The following is a 17,183-nucleotide window of genomic DNA, read 5'->3' on the forward strand; positions in this document are numbered from 1 at the left end:
GCTGTCAGATTTCCAGGATGCTGAAGCTCCATGGGTAAGTTAAACTTTTCGGTTCTATGTGCTCATATTCAAAAGATGTGTGTGTTTTTGGCAAATATATAAAAGATGCTAGCCGGGAAAAAAAACACACAAAAAAAACACTCCTTTGTTCTACACTTTACTTCATCCACAGAGTCTGGACCCTCAGCTACTGAGAAACAATTTCTTCCTGGAGGCGTGGCCTCCGCTGAGGTTTTAGATTCTACCCAGTTACTAATGGCTACTGGCTCGTATTTTTTGCAACAGTAGGCAGACAGGAAAGAGGGTGGAAGACATGCGGCAAAGGTCGTCGGGACCGGGAGTCGAAGGCTCCAAACATGGGGCGTGCTAACCCCCTGCGCCACCACTGCACGCCCTGAGCTGAAGGTGATTTTGTACCACAGTCATCTTTCTTTGTTTATGAAAATGGGCATCAGGAAAAGGGAAAAAAATGGAGCATGTGACACAGCAAAGGAACTATCTGTGAAGGGAGAAGGGAGTTTTCATTTGAAGGGATCAGCGGGGGAGGGGGAGGGAGCTGCTCACAAGAAGAGGGCTCTGTGTCATCAACCAAAGGAAATGACACGAGAAACAAATCCACCTCAGAGAAGCAGCTCTGCTCTGAGTGTAGATGGTTAGGAGGATGGATGAAAAAGAGAAAGAAAAAATAACCTGCAAGAATTGTAAGGTTCTCCTCTTGTTGCTTCCTGCTTGGCTCATGAGATGCAGCACTGCAAAAACAACCAGCCTGCAGGGGAAAAACATTTACCCAACCTAACCAACACACCGGAAAGCCAAAAGTATTCACACCTCCTCAACTCCTTCACATGTCCTCACATTATAGCAGCAGATGATAGAGTGTATGGAGAAAGGTACGTGCAAGAAAAATATCCATGACAAATATGGAAACCTACAGCTAAAATGGAAAACATGTTGACAGTAAAACTGTCAGTCCTGCTCTTCACAAATCTGGGCTTCATGGAAGAGTGGGAATCACACTCCTATCTGCTTTAGGATAGGAGTGTTTAAACGATATTGTAAATAGGAAACGTTTAAACTTTGTCTTGTGCCAATCAGGAGACACACAAACATGACGAAGATGGTTGTTAATGGAGACCAACTGGAACTGACCTACATCGGAAAACCTGTTTGTGGTGGGAAACGAACACTACTGGTCGCCTTAAGAGGGCGACAAGCAGACAAACTTTACTATTGTCTATATTCATGCTTGACTGATAAACAGGCCTCCGGTCACTAGGTGGCAGCAGTGTTCAAATTAATTGAGAGGCTGTTAAAGCCAGGAGAACCAGCAGAGGTACATTGGAGTAAAGAGCTGACTGAGGAGGAAAGGATGTTTTTGAAACATGCCAGTATTTACCTCCATAGAGATCAAATGGAGACGTTTGTGACAGTGGAAAAGAATTGGCGACGACTCAGTCGTACTCGTACAGCAAGTACGATGGCCAGACGAAAAGATGAAAAATAAAAATAAAAAATACAAGAATAGTCATAAAATAGTAGCTATTGGCAGAATTAAGTTCATGGCATGTGTTAGAATGGCCTAGTAAAAGTCTACATGATACAAGGATACTTATGAGATTGAAAGAGAAAGTTGAGCAGATGATAGTTAAACATAAGAAATAAAACTGGAAACTCAAACCAATTATTCTGGATAGAAATGAAAAAGTGTTGGTTTTTATGTGTCATTTTGTAATTTTTTTCCACTGCCTCTCTTCCAACTCGATTGGGCATTAAGTGAGGGAAAAACCCAAGCCCAGAAGTCAGAGGAGTGCCTCCTAAATGACTGATGGGACATTTGCTTTGCTTTGCTGCAGTGGCACTTTGTTTTTACTGCCGCTCAACGGATCAATATATGTTAGAGGTCTTTCATCCCCTCTACGGTTAAACGCTTGGATAGACTTGGAAATATTCTAATTAATAGCTAAAAAGGCGCCCATAGTTTTAACAACATGATGTGGAAGCTAGAAGTATTGACTAGAAGTTTGAAAATCTGTGAAGTAATGCTCCAGGCCAAGAACACCTCTGATCACAGTCCATCATATCTGTGCAGCCCGTGCCCCTCCTGAGGCGCTCCATGATTACTGGCAGATTTTTTTTTTCTTTTTATCTCATCCACTTTAAGCACATTCTCTCTCTCTCTCTGACACACACACACACACACACACACACACACACACATATTTTCTCCTCCAGCCTCTTTGAAGAGTCCTTTGCCTGGGAGGGGCTGCAGCGCTTGGGCCGATGTGTCGGCTGGCAGCACCTGACACAGATCTTTATCGGCCGCGCGGCGCGGAGAGAGGAGTGGAGCCGGCCCTGCGGGACGTTTGCCGAGCTCTGAGCTCAGTGTCGGCGGGGACAAGGGAGGAGAATGCTAGGACTGAATTTAGTCACCACTTTTTTTTCCCCAGTCATATTGACCACTCAAAGTGCTTCACCCTACAGACACAATTTTTCACCAATACTCTGATTGGAAGGCAAGTTGGGATTAGGCGCCTTGCCCAGAGGCACAACGACGTGACAGGAAGAAGCTGGAATCAAACCTACAACCTTCTGATCGCAAGGCAACTACTCTACCACCGAGCCACAGAAAGGAAGATGATATTAAAGGGTCTGTGTTTATTGGGTTTGTGTCACTTTATTAGAATCTGGTCACAGTGGGCTGCATGCAGCATTTCAATGGAACATTGAGAGCAAACGTTGTTGTCAGGAGAGGTACACAGCAACACTGATAACTGCAGACCTGGGAGGATGGTGAAGTAAATCAATCAATCAATCAATTTTATTTGCATAACTCATTTCAGCAACAAGATGCTTTATATCATAAAACAGAAAAATTTAAAAAAATCATAGAAACATCATACAGTCACCAATTGAGAAACCAGTAATAAACAGACATTTTATCAAGTGTCATCATCAATAAACATCAAATACTTTGGTCTGTATAGTTTTGGTCATTTGTTATGGATCAAGTCTAGATTTTAAGTTGTTTTGAAGTTTCCTGGAAGTTTGTTCCAGATTTGTGGTGGATAGAAGCTGAATGCTGCTTCTCCATGTTTGGTTCTGGTTCTGGTTCTGGTTCAATCTTCCTCCACAGAACCAGAACCAGAACCAGAACCAGAAGTAAAAACCTTTCAAGAGTTTGGTAAAGATTCACAGGCTGCTGGTTGGCGTCCTTTTGATAATCGACTCCTAAACCAGAAACAACCTTAAGGTTGAGTTATAGTCTCACTTTTGAAAGTTTGTGTTGAGGTAGAAACCTCCTCTAAGCCTTCCTGGAGATCTTTAGGTTATCATCAACTGGAAGACAAGAGACAGTCTGGCTGAAGGCTTTTGAAGCAACACCTCAGCAGATCCACATGGTGATCCCCTCGTGTTAGGTGTACATGTTCGTAATGTTTAGAATGTTTTGGAAGACTGAAATGTCTTGAAAATAAAATTTCATTGGACTATTAGGATTATCCAATTTTATTTGTTGTAAGTTTGTCGATTATTCCTTCATTTAAAAAAAGCATTTAATCTAGTTCCAGTTTGTGTTATATTCACCGTTATGAAGGTATTCCTGAATCGACCTTTTTGTTGTAAGGTGCCTTTAGATGTCATGAATCGGTGAGGTATAAATAAATCAAACTGAACTGAATTAAAACAAAGTGGCCATAGAGGAAGATGACCAGGAAAAAGTGATTACTAAAATGAAACACCTTCAAACTCAGCCAAATGTTGTAGCTTCTCAGACAAGCCAACACATCCAATTTGGGGGAAAAATAAAGTTTTAGGTTCAGATTAGATGAAGACGGAAATCTTTTGCTACATCGTCAAGAAGGGTGTTTGGAAAGGCCAGGGTTCTGATTTAAAACTTGAGAATATAGCACTAAGTGTCCAACATGGTGGTAGTAGCTGCATCTTTAGGGTCCGTGTCACTTTACTGGTGTTTACATGTTTCTCAAAGTTGATGCAATGAAGAGAAAATCTTCTGATGTCTTCAATGTCACCGTTAATCAACAACTTCTGGCTGAAACCTGTTCCAACTGGACAAAGATCCCAAACTAGATCTGGATGAAATCAGTGAAACATGCTGAGTGGAATGGTCCCGGTCTCAATCACATCAAAACTTCATCAAGCATCCAGAAAAGCTGTGCCTGTAATAAGAAACTCAGTCCTGTCTCTTCTGATGAAGCAGACACACTTTGTTCCTGATCTGTGTGTATGCTCATGCTTCAATATCTGCTGCAGACGATTCAGCTTCACAGGAAACTTAAGGAGGTCTGTCTCTTTGCCTGCCGGGAGAACTTCCATCAACACAACACAGTAGACTGTACGAATCAGCTCACTCCACTGAGATCGCCTGTCCTTAGTCCTCCGGCTTCCCCAAACTTTCCAATATCCACACTAAAGGGAAGATAAATCATTACTTTAATTATCAGCTTGGCTGTTGGTGCCAGCGATGAGGACAGGAGAGCTGAGGATGGTGCGGCGCAGGCTGTCCTCATTGATCTCTTCAGGCCTCTAATCCATTAACTAGCTCTTGATTTATTGAGGTGGGCCTCAGAGTGCACCAAGGTTATGGAAGCAAACACCCACCACCACTCAATCCCCACCTTGAACACACCGGGTCAAATGGAATTGAGGTCAATTGACTCTTGGGTGAAACTCACGCTCCTACATCCACTGGCTCCTCATTACCAACAGTTTCAGGGAGAGGCCAGGAGGGTGGAACTAGAGGGGGGGAATCACTAAGAAGACGGACCGCATTAAAAAATAAACTATCAGCTGTAATGAGGTGAGGAAAGGCTGCATGCAGCCGTGAGAATCTTACAAGCTCCACAATACCACTAATTATGCATCAGCACCGATGGAGGCATCAAACTGAGCTATTGATCACAGTGCAGCACTCAGGTAAATGGACCAGTAAATAACAGCACAAGCTAAACATGCAACCCAGAAATTACACTGCGATTGAAACGGCTTGTTGTACAACTCAGCAGCAAATCTGCCCTATTTAAACATGCATGTTGAGTGGGAGAATAGAAACTGAACTACACCGTAAACCACCATGAAGAATTAGGCTGAGTCTAAAGTAGCTTGGTAAACATGTGGCAGCGCGAGTGAAAACACATGGAAATCATCAAACTAACGCTTCTCCTCTAGCTCTGGACACGTATTGAAAACCATAAAACGTGGATTGAATGTTGATGATTTGCACAAGCAGTTTTTTCAATGACATATAAAAGGTTGTCACTGATTTGGCTGGCTGCCGTTACGCAATCCTTCAAGCATTTTGATTGGTCAAGGCAGGCTAGCCGGATACTTAAAACGCAAAGTAAATGACTGTCTTTGTATTTGGGAATAATTTCATAAGTTTCCTTATGTTTCTTATGTTTTCAGTGTTTCATAATGATTCCTAATAATTGTAAAGTGTAATTGTAATTTCTGCTCAGTTGTGTTGGTTTATTTGATTTTTATCTTAAAGAAAGAAAGAAAGAAAGAAAGAAAGAAAGAAGAGAACTGAAAGAATTAAAGGAACTGAAATAAAGAAAGAAAGAAAGAAGTCAGAGAAGGAATGAAAAGACAGAGCAAAAGAGAGAGAGAAACAAAAAGAAATAGAAAGAAAAGACAGATGGAAAGAGTTTTTTTTCCTTGCATTTTTTGTAATTATGAAATAAATATTTTGACTTCTCGGCCATGTGTAGAGGACCACTTTACAAATCAAAATCGCTCTGATTGACTTCCTTGTAGACAGGAAATCAGGAAAGAGCCAACAACATCAAAAGCCCTGCAGGCTTTAGAGAAGGAAGAAAATGTTACTGCTAATCAGAAACGACACTAACAGGCATATTTGTTAAAAAGCACGTTGATAAGAGTGTAAGGAAAGCATTTTGTGAGCTGTTGAGAGATGAGTGGAACTTTTAAAAAAACGTTAATCCATAAATTCATGATGAAGAATTATTCAATGGATAAGAGCAAGTCGACCTCTGAGTGGCTCCAGCATTAAAAAAACAAAAGGTAATTATATTTTCATATGGGACGGGGCTGATTTTGATAGCTTTTTCCTCATTTGAAAACAGCTGATGTGTATGTACTCATATTATCTTTGCTGAATGTTAAAATTAGTTTCATGACCTGAAATATTTAAATGTGACAAAGGAGGCAAATACTTTTTCACGGCTTGTCTAAATGTAATAATGCTCCTTTTTTGAGCATCACACTGAAGCAATTTTTTTAATTAGTGGACAAAATATGGTCCATATCTGCTGGCAAGTGGGTTGTTTGCTTGGATTTGAGAGAAAAATCTATAATTACCAGCAGGTTTTGCTGGCAGAGTTACATAAATGCATTGGCAGAAAGGAGGCAAATACTGGGTGCTGTGTGAAAGAAAATGGCATGATGGCCTCAGTACCCACACAATTTGAAGACCTGAATCCGCACACTACATATGGATTAGTAAGGATGAAAACATGCCAAAACGACAGGTGTGTTTTACTGAAACTTCAAGGCAGACGGGTGTTTATGGTTTGAAGGTGGTTAAGCTTAGAGAGTGACTGAGCAGAGCTGGTATTCCATCCATCAGCCTTTTCAGTTTTTCCAAAGTCTGGCTGCAGCAGGTGTGGCAGGTCCAGCAGCGATAAGCAGACATTATTTCCAAAGGAACATTGTACAACTCATCTCGGGGTGGGAGGAGGGGGGACGGGGGATAAGCTTTATCCAGTCCAGATACATGGTCTGGCTTTGCCACTGGTTCTCTGCCAGGTAAACCTGAAAAACCTCCAAACAGAATCATCCAGAAAACATTTTGATCTGATGCTCAAACCACCTCAACCTTTTGACCGAGTTCATCTGCTACAGGCAGAACCCAGACAACTGAGGGTTCACAGTCACTGTCTACGCGCTAAATTTTAAATGTGTACATGAAAAATGAAAGAAAAAAAGGGATGCAGTGTTTTGCTATTAAACTGTCAGCATTATGACAACTAGAAAACAACCTTTTTCCTAAGACATATCAGCTCCTGATATGTTAGTGGGGCTGTTTTCAGTCCTTTACTGAGCAATGGATCTGTGTGTAGCCTAGCCAACACAGAGGAAGAAAAAAAGCATGAGTGGTTTTGAGTTATTCCTCAACAGTTTTCCTAGGTTATTTTTCCCTTTGCTGTGGTGCACCGCACTACTTTAATGATACTTACGTCTTCAGGTTTCATTTTGTTAATGGAATATCGCTACTTCTACTGTAGCACCGCGGCTAAGGATGGCAAGTTAAAGTAGAGTCTTTATGCTCTCCAGCAAAAAGACTCCTCTACACAAAATTTCAGGATGTAAACAATAATTTGCAACACATTTTGTATGTTAGGGCTGCTGTCCTGTTAGAAGATTAAGTCTTAAGTCTTTTTAAGCCTCCAATGGGTTTTCTTCTAAAACTGACCCATATTTAGCTCCATCCATCTTTAACCCCCCCCTCCCCCCCCTTCCCTTTCCTTCTGAAAACAAGCATCTTCCCAACATGATGCTGCTACCATGGGGTTTAATGGAAGGTGATTTGCAAGGTTAGCTTTCCCCACACAGTGTTTCTGCTTGTTGGTTTGTGGCAAACTGGAAGCAGAATGTCTTCTTGCTCTACTTATGGAATGACTTTCTTCTTGCGACTCTTGACTTTAGTCAGAGTTTGTGTGGAGCATGTCTAATAGTTGTGCTTATCAACAGATTCCCGCGCCTGAGCTTTGGATCTCTGTCGCTACTTCAAATGAGCAACGAGCCTCTTGGCTGTCTCTGTGATGAATGCTCTCTTAGCCTGGCGTGTTAGTCTGGGAGGACAGCCGTGTCTTGGTAGGTTTGAAGTTGTGCCATGCTCTTTTATTTGTGTGGATGACATATTGAACAGACTTCGACGACTTTGACGAGAAACGCTGTGGCATTTGAATGTCCTGCGGTATTCCGAATTTTGGCATCCCAAAATAAAATAATTGTAGAAAACGACATAGTCTAGCGTCTGAAGACATTTTAGATGCTAGATTACTTTGACTTCCAGGCAACCTTTTAACACGGTATAAAAAGAATCCTGACTCAATCATCAGATACTAACAAAGCCCAATCCGGTTTACCTTCGGGTTGGGTTTTCCATGTATTTATCTAACCTGGTAATCGCTGGGCCAGAAGGTGCTGACGGCCAGCTCCACCTGGTGCCACTGTCGCCCCTGGGAGCCAGAGATATTCCACACGGCGCTGCCCTTGGGGCCGCCGTTGACCCGGATGTAGACCTGCAGGGCCCCCGGGCTGTGGCCGTCGCGGCTGTACAGGAAGTAGCTGAACTGTATGCAGTGGGTGTCGTTCTCACTCAGGGGGAGCAGGTACAGCTGCCCTCGCTGGCCCCCCAAATGCTGAGAGGAATTGACCATCATGAAGGACCCTGGAGGGAGAAACAGGAAGAGATTACCACTGACATCATCAACTTACTGCAGCACAGGTCTTTAAAAGGAGATGTGAAAGTTTACTACACTAATAAAAAAAAAAAAAACAGAGATGACCTTGCCAAGCAGCTTTAGCGGTGCATATTTCACATATAGCAGATATCAGAGCATTTTCACATGTAAGACAGAACTAAACAAGCCAAAATATAGAAAGTAACAGGATCTAACTGGTTGGGCTTCAACTGGAACACTCCTAGGATATAAATGTCATGTTAGTTTTCAGCCGCCGAAGTTTGCCTGCCATCTTCCTATTTTTAAACCCCCGGAACAGAACCCCAGTGTCAGAGCTGACAGGTCCAAGGATGCTTCTCAGAATATCTGTCAGGCTATTTGTTTGAATTTGGTGTGTCTACGCTGCTATCTGCTCTCCGCCTTTGCCTCTATCACTTTCTGTCCTCAGAACTGCACCGGGTGTCAGATTGGACTTTCATCTCAGAATGAGGTTTGCAGATGTATCAGCGGCTTTTCTATTTCTGCAGCACAGTAGACTGGCCTGGACAAGAAAGACACCTGGCGTTAAGATAGAGGAGAAATAAGTTGGTGCTTTCAAACTAATACTTAACTGGAGCTGAGTTGGGAAGTTTTTATCTGCCAAAGTGTTGCTTATGTAAAACCTCAAACCTCCAAAGAGTTGCTTTTTGTACATGAGAAGGAGCCATATGTAGAAGTTTAAACGATCTCCAATACTGAATGAAAAAAATTTGATTTTATAGAATCTGTCTGTATTCAACAACTATCAGGAGAAGAGTCTAAAGACAACATGTTGGTCTAACACAACTCAAAGTTTGGTCTTGTTAATAATAATAACTTCACAAGTCTATCAAATAATTATTCACTCTCTGTTTATACTAAATTCAGTGTATGTGACATCATATGGAGGTGTGCTAGTTTCTCATGTAAAATATTTTTGTTGATATATTTTGTTTATGAAGTAAATCCAGAATAAATTTGGTGTTTACCTCCAATTCAATCAGTTTCATTTCCAGGGATTATTCAGATATGTCGACGCATATAAACACAGTCAATATGTGGCATTTCCTTCAAAAAATAAACTGAATATTCCATGAGGTACGACTGACGGTGGCTCTGCTATTGAGTTTACTGTAAGAGCTGCTCAAATGTTCCACCAGTAGATGAGCTTAGATTACAGATGTGCACAAATCTTGGTCTATATTCACTACTGTTGAAAAAACCCAATTGAGCAATTCTGGTGTTTCCATTAAATAAGAGATGAAATTAAAATCACATGTGAATAAGCTTGTTCACATGGTAAGTCATTGAAGTGATGGCAGTGACAGATGTAAACAGTTATATGAGATATATTCAGAATTCATCACGGTGCTAGCGCTCATCATCTGTCAGCCAATCAGAGGAGATGTTGGTGTTTTATTCACCAACATCCCCGCCTACTTGTCGCGGCTTGTATGCGTAGTTTTGGGGAAATTGTAGTTGGTGATTTTACAGAAGAGTGATGGATTCAACATGCTGGACTGACACACAACTTTTTATGACCTGTGATGCTGTGAGAGCAAAAAACAAAAAAAAACAAATCAACAATCATCCTCCACTTCCTGTTTTCTTCATGGTTTTTGCAACTAGAATTTATTTTTATAATTTCAGTTTAGGCAATTTTATGGTCAATGGAAATGCAGCTAGTGACCCAGTAAGAGCACCACTTCATCTCATGCTAATCCATGCAGACACTCCATCCACACTGATTAAGATTCTCTCATTGACACGTTAGAGCGGCTCCAACTGAGGAGCGACCCTCCTGCTCCCAGAACCTTCAGCTAATCTGACCTCTTCAAGACACTCTTAGATTGTGTTCAGATCATCCAATTTTCACGCCAACCCCAAATAAAACCTTACACCAGCCGGTGTTGGCCTGCTGTGAGACACAGCCGGGCCAGACAGCAGGTATCGTGGGTAGTGTAGTTGCCTGAGGACCCCAGTTGAGGGAGAGTGCAATCACAGTCTGGTCTCCGACCATTAATCATCCTGACACAGTTATTAGGGCCTAATGGCAGCCGAGGGAATACTTAAACCAGAGAGATGGCGATAATGCTTACATTCTGACATGCAGAACGAATATCAGCACACACACATCCCGCCACATAAACACACAAACACTGAGGTTCCAGTCTAGCAGCCTTCACTGCACCACTGTAAGAGGTACAGTCCTAATGGAGCTCCCCTCCTTCCCCTTATCCTTTCTCACCTTCCTCTGTTTTTCTGACTTTCATCACTTCTTTCTGACAAGTTGGCTTGTTTTAACACAAAATATGTTTGCTGTTTTTCAGTCAAAGCAATAGTTAAAAAATATCTCCAAAGAAAAGCAATCTGATGTGTCGAATCATTTCTCTCAAGGAAATGGCTCAACGCTCCTGATTTCTGTTTGTGTGAATTTCATTTTCTCTTGTGGGTTATTAAGGTTCAAATAAAGTCTGGCAATATTCTGTTCATTTCTCTGTGTTTATTGTTTTTTAGTGTTTTTTTAGTGTTTATTGTTTTGCCAGATCAGTTTATTCCTTTGAGTTTAATGCCTTGGATTTACTCTTGTGTTCTTCTTTTTGCTTATTTGAATTTTATTTCTTGGATCACTGTCTGGCATTTTCTCTTCTGGTTTATTTCTCCAGTCCCAGTTCAGTTCCTTCTCTGTTAATCAGTCTGCTTCCCTGTTATTTACCCTCACCAGTAGCTGAGCTCATCCAGCCCCCCTGTTGGGTCGTCACATTCACGCCACTCACCTGATTCTCCTGATTTGTACGTTTCTGGTTCTTCTCCAGAACGCAGCAGATTCTACTGTTCTATGACTGTTTCCAGGTACTTTGTCAATCTCCAGGCGTTTGTTGGATTTTGTCAACGTCTCGTTCAAATTCTGTAAATGTTTTCTCTTCAGGAACATTTTTATTACACAAAGCAGAAGTGGTTGTTTGTGCTGTGGATCCACTAAACCTGTTGTGACATTTCCTGGGCTAGAAGTAATGATTTTTCGTTGTTGATCAGAAGATGGGGTGTTATAATAAACCATAATCTTTTCATAATTTAAGGTTTGAAAATGGCTGTTAAGTACCGGTACTAAGTAAGAAAGAAACTCAGTCATGCTATTACAAGTGTACTTATGTCAATGGGTTGACATAAGTACAACCCATTGACCCAGCATGTCAGAAAGGGCAGACATGCTGGTTAGTTGATGGAAAGATGGATGGTGCAAAATAAACTAAAACCTCAGTCCGCCTTAATCCAACTCCAGTTCATTTGTCTGGAAAGACTGAGTGTTGGAGGTTTGAATGGAACTCTGATGTGGACCAAAGAAGTGAACTCTGGTCCACCTAAAGACCTCGGTATGGGTTTGAGGGAAGTGAACTCTGGTGCGGTTCAAATTAATATTAGGACGCTAAAAGCCAAAAGCAGTCTCCGCATTCCCCAGAATGCCTTGTCAGCGCAAAAATACAACCAGAGCAAACGTACTCGCACTCGTGGGAGAAATGGCTCGTTATCTTTTGCCAAAGACAGAATAGAAAAATCTTCAACCGCTAAAATCTGACACTACTCTATCTTTGTTTATATTTTCAAAGAAGGAAGTTGCGCTAAGAGTCTTCTTGTGAAGATACAGAAAAAACCTCTGAAGGGTTTCTTGATGCAGGGCGAAGAGACACGTTTTTCAAATAGTTTGTTTTGGTTTGTGTAAAAGAGAACCACAGCAGCTGAAAATGAAAATGTTGCAATTTTGGTCTCCAAGTCTGAATTTGGTTCGACTAAATTCGACTTGGTTCCAACAGATTATTAGATGATGACGTGTGCAAACACCAGAAAAATTAAGAGAGAAGCTGAGCTTCACCTTCCAGAAGGAAACAACAGTAAATCTTCACCCTGCAGTACGGTGGCTTGGTTTAGACACACAGCTCTGCTTGAAATCTGAGTATTTGTGGCAGGACTTGAAAATTTGACTTCACAGTTTTGCAGTACGTTGTTGCTAACACATTAAAAATCACATCATGTGAATCCTTATGGAAGGGTCTGTAACAGTATATTAGCATATTAGTAGTAGTGGATATCAGGACTTGAGGGTTTTCTTCTGTCCTATTTCCTTTAGGGAAATAGAAAAAAAAATCAAGTTGGTCAAAAGGTAAAGTGATAAAATGAAGTTCATGGACATTCTGGATATGAATAGAAATAAAACACATTTCACCCAGCCTGTCTGACCACTGTGTGCTACCTCCGTCAGCTGAGCCATCCCTGCTCCCCAAAGCGTGGATGTGATGTCAACCTGCCTGAAATATCCTGTGATAACAAGCAGCTACTGTCCTCTGAGATCTTTCTGTACTCTTGGACAACACTGACATTTTTTCTCTGCCTCACAAGCTCTGCAGGAGTAAAAGCGGAGCAGTCTATTGGCTTATAGGCCTCTGCAGCTGCTTTCATGTGCCAGGGCTCATGGGGGGCAGTGTGCTTAAATTACTTTTTCTTCAGCTGCGAGAGCAGAAGCGACTTAGTCTTGGAGGGCAAGTCTCCAACTGTCCCTGTGAAAAACCCTGCATGGAGATGAGTGTGAGTGGGGAGGAGGCACTCTCAATACATTCACAATGCACTGCTATTCTTAACATATGCAAACATCTTTAATGAACTGTCTGGTAAATCCGACACACACCGGTGAAAGCGACAATCTGTGTGTGGGGCCACCCAGTGGTGGAGCGAGTGAACAACATCTCCCACCTTCCTGACTTAATCGGCACAATCCGATGAGCCGGATAAACACTTCCGGACTTCCTCACCAGTGGCAGGGCCCGTTTTTGCAAACAGCATTGACATCATCTTAAAGGGGCAGTATTACATGGTTTCCTGTCACATAGTGCCAATTTATAGCATAATCAAGAGACAATGTTACCTTCATTGTTACCATTGTTATAAAAATGCTATATATGTATATCAAATACGACGAGAAATTTGACTTTATGATTTACATCTTGAAATTGTGCCTCTGTCTCTTTCGGAAACTTCAGGAAGTCATCATAACATGGCTCCTCTTTTAACCCTTCAGCAACGTTTTTAACAGTGTTGCACTGAGAAACAGCTCCTACAATGAGCTCAGCTGTTCAGTTCTACCAGGTGTTTGCTAATTGCTGCTGGCTAGTCTGAAGGAGCCAAGTGAGGAAGGCCTGCTCTGTGAGGAAGAAACTGCAACGAGGTCTAAGAAGGAGCTGCATTTCAAAGGTGGGGCTACGCCTAACCAGGCGTTTTACATAACTGAATGGTTGCCATAGAGATTTAAGGACTCAAGAAATAAGACAACACTCCAGGTATGTTTTTGATGAGCGAATAATATTATACCGTGATGTACAGCTCAAAAAAAGTGGATTTCACATACAGCCCCTTTAAAAAAGACATATTGGATGTAAGCAAGAGGACTTCTACATGAAAAAAGGTTAGAAAAGGAAAACTGCATTCATCTTAAAAATGTACAATTATGACTGATGCTGATATATATAAAAACAGAAACTTAAAATATGTAAAGCTCATCTATTTTACGAGGACATTTTAGTGTGCTACATGTAGAGCCAAGGCTAATACTTCTAGGTCATCCTAACGTTAATTCACAATACACCAAAGGAGCAAAGTATGGATATTCTGTGTAAAAAAAAGTCATAACATCTGCCCTCAGTGCAGGCTGGGTGTGTTAGTATGTCTGCCTGTTTTTCCAAGACAATTGTAACTTTCAATATTTGTGATTGGTTCTTGATGTTGAGCTAGCTTAAAAGGCTAAAGAGAAAAAAAAACAAAAAACAATCTGCTCCAATCTGGCTGACATGTTGGTAACGTCTCGTTAAACCTTTTTCAGTCATCATTTCAGACTCAATTTATTTTGTGATGACAGCTATTAATAAACATCAATGAATTAAACAGCCATTTGAATTTTTTTTTCTAGCACTAACTGGAGAAATGGTTTGTGGTCTTTTATCAAAGATATCAAAGACAAAATAGAAATCCTACAGCCACCAAATCGATGCCACTCCATTTTCCTGTTCATATTTCATGAAGAAGGACGTTGCTCTCAAAGTCTTTTTCAGAGAAGGAAACTGTTTGTCAATAGACCGTCTGTATGAAGTGAAGCGTAGAACAAGGGGCTGGTTGTTACCAGGCTAAACTCCTCCTAAAGCCTACAGAATTGGGGCTATGAAACATTATACAACACGAATGAAAAAATAAAGTCTCACATCGAGATTTACAGCAGCTGAAGCGGAGAAGGACAGAAAAGAGAATTCCTCAAGGTTACAGAAAACAAAAAAATAATAAAATAATCTGTTCCCAGCTTGAGGTCAAAATGATTGATATAGTAATTAGAGAATGATATGAACCCATAAAGATATTGCTATCTCTGATAACCTTACTCAACACCCTTGAGGATAAACACATGAACAAAAGTGAATATTGTATTAGTAGGTACACACTGGTGTGAAAACCAAAAAGAAAAAAAGAAAACGTACATGCCCGGACATTCTCCATAAATCTATAAAAGCTGATAAGGCTCCATCTATTTCTCCCACGACCCCGCCAAGGTTGAGGGAACATGCATTAAAAGATTAGGGGATGGCCTGGGCACCCTGAATTCATATTAGAGCGTAGGGTGGAAGCCTGAGTTACAGGTCTGGCTGCTTTTATCACACTTACACTGGAGGTGGTGGTGGTGGGGGTAATGAAGAGCAGCTCAAAGAGCGAAAAGAAGTGTGGGAAAGCAGAGAGAGGAAGAAAAAAAAATGGGAGAGATAGCGGGTGGCTTTTATGTTTGTAGTAGAGGCTGTCAGTTTTCTTTAGAACCCGTCCACTGCCATCGGTAACGCTTTGTAGGACTCTGGCTCCATTTTCCACACGGTGACAACACCATCGCTCCTTTGAAAAAGCCAGGCAAAAAAAAAAAAACTGCTGCATTTTAATCACATTTTTTTTATCTGATATTTTCCACATCCCGCTGCCTTTGACGGCGTGAAAAGTCTGCTGTCGGTTGGCTCTGAGGGGGACGCCATGCGTCTGATGAGAGTGACCTCCGCTCCCCTCCGCTCCCCTCCGCTCTGGGGCATCTCCAGAATTTGTTCCACATTTTCAATTTGGGCTCTGAATCCCACAGTCGCCAACAGTAATTTCTACTCTTTTTTTTCTCCATCTGATACTATAACTTTGAGCAGAAACCACCTCGCCTGATATCGCACAGATACAAAGCGGTGGAGGTGATTGGGGAGTAGAGGGCTTTAGTGTAATCCTCCTATTTGTTCCTTTTGTTATCTGGCTGCGAGGTGTGATTGGTTCGCCTGGAGCTCGGCCTCGTTTAGCTCGTCGGAGATGTACCTCCGATCTTTGCCATTAACAAAGCGACAGAGATTTCCCACAACATCCAAATGGGAAGTCTGGAAAGCAGCTGCAGCAGCTGGTCGTCAATGAGACGCTGATGGACACTAAACATCCCGCAGAGAACACGAGTCGACAGTGGGAGCTAATGAACTCCCCAGATGACGTTCAAGAATCTGGAGACTAACGGGAACAACGCAATCATTTGCTGTGTTTCTACACCATCGCCTCCAAGATGCGACAACATACTGCGTGAAATATGCTAGCCATATGGGCCGCACAAATATTCCATGCTTCTGTTCTGATCACTTAAACCCTTAAACTACTCACCAGCAAACGCTATTTCCTGTCTTATGTTCTCTTCAGCAGAGAGTTTTCTGCCTTCAGAAACTATTTAACTATTTTGAAGTTATTAACCTTCTGAAAGTAGATAATTAACCGTAGCAATTAATTACATTTGTCTTAAAAATTTCTGTCATAAATCTTTCAAAAATCTATTCTTATCCTCAATTTCGTTTATACTGGGTTGGATGAAATGGCTTAAAAATTTATCACGATCTAAGCATTTTATATCAGTCTATCGATAATTGTCGAGATCAATAATTATAGATCAGTTTTTTTAACTATCTGAAATACTGCAAAACTGGCCTTTCCTGCTTTAGCCAGTTTTCTTTTTTTAACCAGTTATGAGCCACAGTGGAGAAACCTGAAACTGCTGCTGTGCAACTTACTCAGGAGGAATTTTTCTGCCATAATCCAAGAGCATTTTCAGTGTGAAAACAGGATTTTGTGTCTTTTTATTCTCAAAACTTTTAATACTTTTGCTTACATTTTCATTTTGAAAGGAGGACTTCATGTATTTCCTCTCAAAACTTGCAACCCTTGTACTCAAAACTTCTCCTCGCGCTCAGACTTAGTCTCTGCTCGGACTCTCTGCTCGCTTACCAAACATGCTGCCTTTTGGGGCAGTCGTCTGGCAACCTCTCAGCCAATAGAATGAAAATGTTGTACTGGGTGCATTTGTTTCCTTCAAGCAGTTGTGCCTGTGTGGCTATTATCGATTGCAGCAACCTGCGCCATCTATATCTATATTTAGATGTCATGTCGTGACTATGTTGTCTTTGGTTGGGTGAACAAAATCCTGCCTAAGATCAGTAGCTGTTGGCAATCAGGAGCACACAGCTGGCAGATGTTTTGTGTACTATGGAGCAGAAAGCTGAAGTCGTTGTTTGTCCCTCCATCCAGTGAGTGTTGGGTTCTGGGGTTTTGGTTTTTCTTTGTGGGCTTTTCTTGCCCACCAGATGGCATCAGAAGGTTTCTTACCTGGAGAGGCGCACCCAAGACTCACGC

The 17,183-nt window shown here is 41.5% G+C and overlaps 1 protein-coding gene across 4 annotated transcripts in view; it reads right to left on the minus strand.

The window, feature by feature from the left end:
* ptprua (protein tyrosine phosphatase receptor type Ua) overlaps positions 1–17,183 on the minus strand; it is a 176,631-nt gene that overhangs the window by 88,242 nt on the left and 71,206 nt on the right. For all 4 annotated transcript variants that reach the window (XM_044137964.1, XM_044137967.1, XM_044137966.1 and 1 more), the window contains exon 3: positions 8,160–8,431. In XM_044137964.1, the coding sequence (XP_043993899.1) occupies positions 8,160–8,431 (272 nt within the window). The remainder of the gene's footprint in view (positions 1–8,159; positions 8,432–17,183) is intronic.

The sequence above is a fragment of the Gambusia affinis genome, linkage group LG14 (assembly GCF_019740435.1).
Source record: "Gambusia affinis linkage group LG14, SWU_Gaff_1.0, whole genome shotgun sequence".
In the NCBI taxonomy this organism is placed as follows: Eukaryota; Metazoa; Chordata; class Actinopteri; order Cyprinodontiformes; family Poeciliidae; genus Gambusia; species Gambusia affinis.